The 6988-nt window shown below is 40.4% G+C and overlaps 1 protein-coding gene across 2 annotated transcripts in view; it reads right to left on the bottom strand.

Annotated features, from left to right (window-relative positions):
• Nucleotides 1-3031: 3031 nt before the first annotated feature.
• SLC16A12 (solute carrier family 16 member 12) overlaps nucleotides 3032-6988 on the bottom strand; it is a 74115-nt gene continuing 70158 nt past the window's right edge. For both annotated transcript variants that reach the window (XM_033131405.1, XM_033131406.1), the window contains exon 7: nucleotides 3032-5914. In XM_033131405.1, the coding sequence (XP_032987296.1) occupies nucleotides 5655-5914 (260 nt within the window). In that variant the 3' untranslated portion in view covers nucleotides 3032-5654. The remainder of the gene's footprint in view (nucleotides 5915-6988) is intronic.

Genomic DNA, 6988 nt, shown 5'->3' with positions numbered 1-6988 from the left:
GAAAAAAGGAAAAAACTTTCCTGAAGCTCTAGACCCTTTAAGAAAATTCACTAATCATCAGGGAAGTGCACGTCTAAACCACAGTGAGATACCACCGCACACCAGTCAGAATGGCTGTTATCAAAGAGTCAACAAACAACACGTGTTGGAGAGAATATGGAGAAAAGGGAACCCTTATGTACTGTTGGTGGGACTGCAAACTGGCGCAGCCCCTATGGAACACAGTATGGAGAATCCGCAAAAACCTAAAAATAGATATACCATCCAACCCAGCAATTCCACTTCTGGGTATTTATCCAAAACTCAAAAAATCAAAAACACCCACAAAAATACTAATTCGAAAACATATCTGCACCCCTGTAATTGCAGCACTATTTGTAATAGCCAAGATATGGAAGCAACCTAAGTGTAGACAAATACCATATGTTTTCACTTATATGTGGAATCTAAAATCTAAACAAAACTCATAGAAACAGAGACCAAAGGGATGGTTACCGGAAGGGAAGCTGTGTGGGGATGGGTGGAACGGGGAATACAATCGATAATATTGTAGTAAGTTTACACGATGACAGATGATGACTAGAATTAGTGGGGTGATCTCATTGTCAGGTATGAAAATGTCAAATCACTGTATTCTCTACCTGGAACTAATATAATCAATATAAGATAGTATACCAACTATATTTAAATAAATTTTAAAAAGGAAAACTTACAGATGATCCCTTTCCAGAGTTGAGAGGTTAATATTGAAGTATAGCACCATGCCCTAAAAATTTGTTTTCAATTCAGAGAAGCCAAGTGCAGCTGCAAAAGTCCCAGACACCCTTACGAATCCCCTCACCAGAACATTTATCAGTGTCAGTTTGTGTTTTGTTCTGCATTAACCTTAGTATCTTCCAGAACCTCAGGCAGCCACATAAAACTGCTGTTCCACATTCGTTTCCCTTATTCCCAGCTTCTTCCCCTGAAAAGAGTAGAGGCTGATTCCAACCCATTCAATCCCATACCTGGTGTCATGCGGGGTCTCTGGTTCCACTCCTCGCATAAGAACGCAGGATATGGCGAGGCCAACAAGGAACACCACCGGAGCCATGGAGCGGGGGTTCATATCACTAGAGTCTCGCTGGCGGCTGGGTTGGAGACACAGGAAGCAGGATACACATGATCCGCAGCCTGCCGTCCACTTCTCTGCCTGCCTGCCAACCCCACTTGCTATCTACAATCCACTTGCTAACCGCACTTGCTAGCTGCAGTCCGCCAAGCGCTTCTCTGCCTGCCTGCGCCCCCAGGTGCCCCCCCCACCCCCGCTCAGCGTAGCCCCAGCAGTTATATTAGTGGCTAATGGCTAACCAGTAACAGCTGATGACCACCCAGCCAAAGTGGATGGCCATCTAATTACAGCGGATGGCCATCTAATAACCAAGCCAGCACCTTTCCACGTGAGGCCGAGAGCCTGGAAACTGCTCCCTGGGACTCTGTTCCCACACCTGGGTTCCTTGGCACCTCCTCAAATTTCTCCAGCCCATAATGGCTTCTTCCTCTCCCAACCCCCAGAATATGCAGTGCTCTTAGCATTTAATAACATCTTGGTGTTTTTCTCACCTGCTTTCCTTTCAATTTGCCAATTAGGCAATAAACTTGAGGCATGGAAGGGATGTTATGTGTATTTTGAATTCCCCACCATATATAACATGGCAGGTTCCAAAGAGGTGCTCAGTAAGTAGTTGGCGGTTGATTATCTCCTCTCAGCCCCTCTTAAAAGTGTTTGCCAGCATCCTGTCTAATTTTCACTAATGTCCTATGGGTTAGAGGCCAGCCATAGGACTGGGCAAAAGACTCTAGCCAGGGACTTTTCCTACTCCTAGCCAAAACCTAGCATAAAGTTTTTGTGAAGCAAAAACAGCTTGTGTGGTGCCTATAACTGTAACTCCATCTTTTCATGCATGAGGGACATATGCTCCATCTTTTCCCAGTGTTCAGGGCTTCCGTGCGTGAACAGTGTCCTGCACTCAATTTGAGCACAACAGAACTATTTAAATTAAGCCTGTCTGTGTGGGTGAAACACAGTTGCATCATATTTACATTCAGGCGTCAATCAGGTAGCAGGCAGCGTTGGCCACAGGTATAAAAAATCTGTTGTTTGGTGGAGGTTTAAACAAAGACAAGACTCAAACGTTGAAATATGAGAAAAGAAACTCGGATGTCTACCTTGAATTCACTCTGTTTCATTTCAACAACTTCAGAACTATATATATTGGGACCAGGAAGACAAGTGCCAAATTGACATTATCATCTTCACCATCACTGGGCCCCGGGGCAGGCACTTCAGAAAGCAGTCAGCTCCTGACTGAGAAAGCTGACTTTGATAATGTGGAAGGTGGAACTCCCCTTTGTGCCAAAGTGTGCTCCCCAACCTTCTCCCTACTCCCTCCACACAAATGTTCCCTAAGAGAAGCCCAGACCCATAGACAGCAAATTCAGTCACTTAGCCTGGAAGTAGTGGTCTCAATAGAAGCAGACTCTTGGGAAAACTCTAGGAAATTTCCAACCTAGAATCTTCCCATCTATACTAATTGGAAGATACAAGCATCATCCAAAGGATTTTATCTGCTCAAAGGAGGGTCTGTTTCCAAACGACTTCTTGAACCCACATAAGACAATCTGAGTGGGCGCAAAGGGAAGGAGGCAGGCTCCAGCGTCAGACAGCTTCCTAGTTTTACAGGAGTTCACTAGAGGCACTGGAGTGCAGTGGCCTGTGAGTCACGGCTTTGGGACCTGGGGCCTCAGTTTCCACATCTATAGAATAGCGATAACTTAGGTTATTATGGGGATTAAATAAGACAATGCATAGGAAGTGCTTGGCATAGTAGCTAACACATTGGAAGGACCCAATACATAGTTTTGGGTTTTGTAAATTATTTGATTACTTACCACATCTTTATATGCCGGCTACATCTTAGCATGATCTAGACAGGCACACTCACCATCCAATCCAAACCCCTCATGCAGGGGAAAAATGTTTTTCCAAACACAACTGTAAATTCATTTTATTAAGCTCTTGAAATAAGAAAATATTCGCATAAATATCTGATCTATTCATGAAATCACAATCTGAAAAAGAGGCCCAATGAATGGTCCAGTGTGTCTATAGAAGTTAGTTTTCTTTGCTTTCTGTTCAATTTCAGAGTAGAGCTTGCAGTGATATAAAGAAATATTTAAGATTTAGAATTACCCCACCACAATTTTATTCTTGATTCCACAAAACACATCATTCCCATGAATCCTTCCATTTTGAAATAAACAACATAAGCACATGGGACCGTAACAGTGAAATTTTGTGTAGATGACAATGACAGTCTCTAAGATCTACATTTTCCTACGGGCTTTCTAAAAATGCTGCTCCAAAAAGGAAAGCAAAATACAAATTTATGCATGTTTAAAGTCAAAACATCCCAAATATTTTATACAAATTTGTAAAAGCTCTGATCTCTATGCTCATTTTTCATGAATATTTATAATACTTTAGGGAAATTATATTTCAGAACCAGATAAATAAAATTTTACTGTGATCATCACTAGGAAAAATATATATAATAATATTTATAACTATTTATAGTTCAAAAAAATCTTTAGACGTGACGATTCAACAAATGACATTCAGCATAAAGTGCTATTCCAAACACATAGAACTTCATTTTCAACTTTGACTTTTTACAGATATTTTCCAAATGTTGTTTTAAAATTAAAAATGATGAAGTGAATAGGTTCAAAACTAAATTCTCTTAAGTAAAAAATATAACAGGTAACATTCAAATTTCTCTTTGGAAACCAACTATGAAATATTACAGGTTTCTCCCATCAAATCAAGTCAGTATTTCATTCTGAAAGCAATGTATGAATATGTAATTTTATGAAATAATCCAGTTATAGGCAAAGACTCTTGCTGAACATGCTTAGTCAACATAGAAGCTTCCTCATTGCTGTGTTGTTTTTTTTCTCAGTCCCCAGGGGCAGGGCATTTGAGGCCTTTGGGGGGGGGGGGCGTGGATTAAATGGCCTTCAGGGTCAAAACAGTTCCTGGAGGTTCAGATTTAAATGTGTGAAATAACTAAAATCCCCTTTTAGTTGTATAACTTGTCCCTATTTACAGGTGCAACGTAATTTGGAATTCAGGATTATAATTCTGCAGACTTAAAATGGTTGGAGATAGACTGGGGGATCTGGCTGTTCTCTTCTCTTCCCGTGCCCTCCCTCTTCAATCTGAAGCCTCAGAAATTATCCCAAACCATTGGAAAGGAGAGGACTTGGCAATTAGCGAACTGCTCTAACCCAATGAGTTAAGTTATGTAGAAGAGGTCTATAAAATGTGAAATATCACACAACTAGCCCTCTTAACCTTCACGTTCTCGGGGGTCCCTCCGCCCTGACCAGAGCTGTACTTTATGAGAGCGCTATGATGCTGTGGTTAACCCCTGAAGCCTTCTCATTCAGCTGGAAAGGTCCCCAAGTTTCTAATGATTATCCATAAAGAGATGAAGAGCAGTGGACAACAGAGCAAGAACTAACACAGGGAGAAAGGAATCTTACCTTGAGAATATCTCTAGAATATTTTTCAAGCAAAACCCCCAAGTCCTGTTTTTCTGTAATGATAAACCTCAATGTCTGATCTGAGAAGAAAACTCTCACCAGAGACCTGCTGATTCAAGAATTCAAGTCCTGGCTAGTTGGAATACTGCCAACATTTTCTGTTCCTAACAGGAATGTGTCTGCAATTTAAATAGGAGGTGTTTTTTGTGTGTGTATGTTTTTTTTCTCTTTAGAAGTGTCGGTATTAACTTTTCAGGTGGAAATCGCCCTTGTAACTTGGTGTGTTCTGCGAAATGTAAAGTACTGTGTGTGACAGTAACAGAGGTGAGAGCCTGGGACCCAGTGTCAGGGATAAAGCTTTCGGTTTCCAGTGCACAATTTCAAATAGCTCTTACCAGCCACCCTTTAAGATCATTTCCAACGATGGCATTCCATGATTCTCTGGATTCTCAAAGTGGTGCCTACCCAAAAGCAAGAGCTAGTTGGAGGAATAAGAGAGGGGAAAAACAAGACAGTCACTTTCTTTCTGTATTAATCATTGCCTTTGGAAGGATTCTTCAACAATCCCGTTTAAAATCCTACTGAGACACTCTACGAAAAAGGTTTGGCATCGTCACCTTTCGCCACCACACTCAACCTGATCCCCTTCTCCAAACAGCATAAAGTAAACACACCTACATGTCCACGTTTCCCTTTACCTTCTAACCGAAAAGGGAAGATAGAAGGGCGAGTTTCAGAAAAAAAGCTGTTGCCCACTGTCAACTGCTTTGGTCATGCCTTGAAATTGCCTCTAATTACAGCTAATTATATCAGCTATGTCCCAACATTTTCCATAGAGGATGCTCCTTGCCTGAAAAACATGAGTTCAATTGTGAGTACAAGTCTCAAATGAGGAAACTGAGTCAGTCCAGCTTGCTTTGTTATTTGCTATTTCCCCCATCAATGTTAACAAAACAGTACTAATCATTTCCTTGGGAGCCAATGCTCCTGCCAAAATAAAATGTTTTAGAAACATCTACAATCCCGTGGTCCCACCTCTCTCAGCCCTGGAGGCTCAAAGTCACTGATCACGTGGGGTTGTAACCAGGCACTGCCATCTCCACAGATTCGTCTTTCTGATCTAATTCGCTTGCTACAGAATAAGCCACCAATCCATTGGCCCATAGCTGCAGCTTGGGATCAGATTCTTTAGCAGGGAACCGCAGCTGGGTTTTTTTCATCTTCTTCACAAGTCTAGCAAAGCCAAGTAGCACAGAACTAAATATCATTGAAAATCCACAGAGAAGAAATGCTGCAGTGTAGCTGCCAGTCGTATCTACCAGCCATCCTGTAACAAGCAACAGCAAAATTATATTGTAGAGTAGAGAATTTAATTACTCACCTACTCTCAAATCCAAAAATTTGTAAGGATAATAACAATAGATGGCTAGCACCGCCATTATAACCTTGACACAAAAAGCAGACCGCCTAAAAATATGGTGCAGCAACTGAAAAATGCATTCTATTTTCTAGGGAAACTACTAAAATGGACTGTTATTATTATGTAAAGTGTTTAAAAGAGTGTCACATTCTTAGTAATCAAAAACATAAATATTTATTATTAATCCCATTAAAATAGGGTAGAAAAGATAAAAATAGCACCATTCAAATTATTGATTTTAGGCTCAACTATCTAGTTTGTTAAGAGAAAATAATCATACAAAATGCTAGTAGTATTCGCAGCACCCACATACTATCTATCTTCAGTAACATAACATGCTTCTGGATAAAGCAGAATCTAAATTTTTGATTAGATACAGTCATTGTACCCCATCCAGTTTGAAAACCAGAACTTTGGGCCATTTTAGAAGTTGCAAATGCAAATTTCAGAAGACATAATTCTGTTACCACAGCTTTTTTTTTCCCTTTTATCCCGTTACAGCAGCTTAATCTCAACATCTCTTTCAGCTCTAAATTTTGAGAAGAACCAGGGCATATGATATGCAAAATATGGGCCACAATGATCAGAAAATCAATGAGGTAAAATTAGACCTTGGCAAGCAATTGTTTTGTGATTAAAAAGTTAAATTCTTCCACACTTTACTTTTACTGTGTTTCCCCGAAAATAAGACCTAACCAGAAAATAAGCCCTAGCATGATTTTTCAGGGTGACAGCCCCTAAAAAGAAGCCCTGATGCGTCTTTTGCAGCAAAAGTTAATATAAGACCTGGTCTTATTTTCGGGGAAACGTGGTATTGCCAAGAAAATGCACCATAGAAGCATATGGTGTCTCCTCTCACTCTTTCAAATCCATTAGTCAAAAAAGGCATGTAGAAATTGTTATAAGCACCAGAAAGTTTCCTGCAATCCAAAGTACTATCAAATGTTCTAATTATCTTGTGATTTACTTGTGCATTTCTGT

The sequence above is a fragment of the Rhinolophus ferrumequinum genome, chromosome 16 (genome assembly GCF_004115265.2).
Source record: "Rhinolophus ferrumequinum isolate MPI-CBG mRhiFer1 chromosome 16, mRhiFer1_v1.p, whole genome shotgun sequence".
NCBI lineage: Eukaryota > Metazoa > Chordata > Mammalia > Chiroptera > Rhinolophidae > Rhinolophus > Rhinolophus ferrumequinum.
The sequence above is the reverse complement of the archived record's forward strand: the minus strand, read 5'-3'. Positions and strand labels throughout refer to the sequence as shown.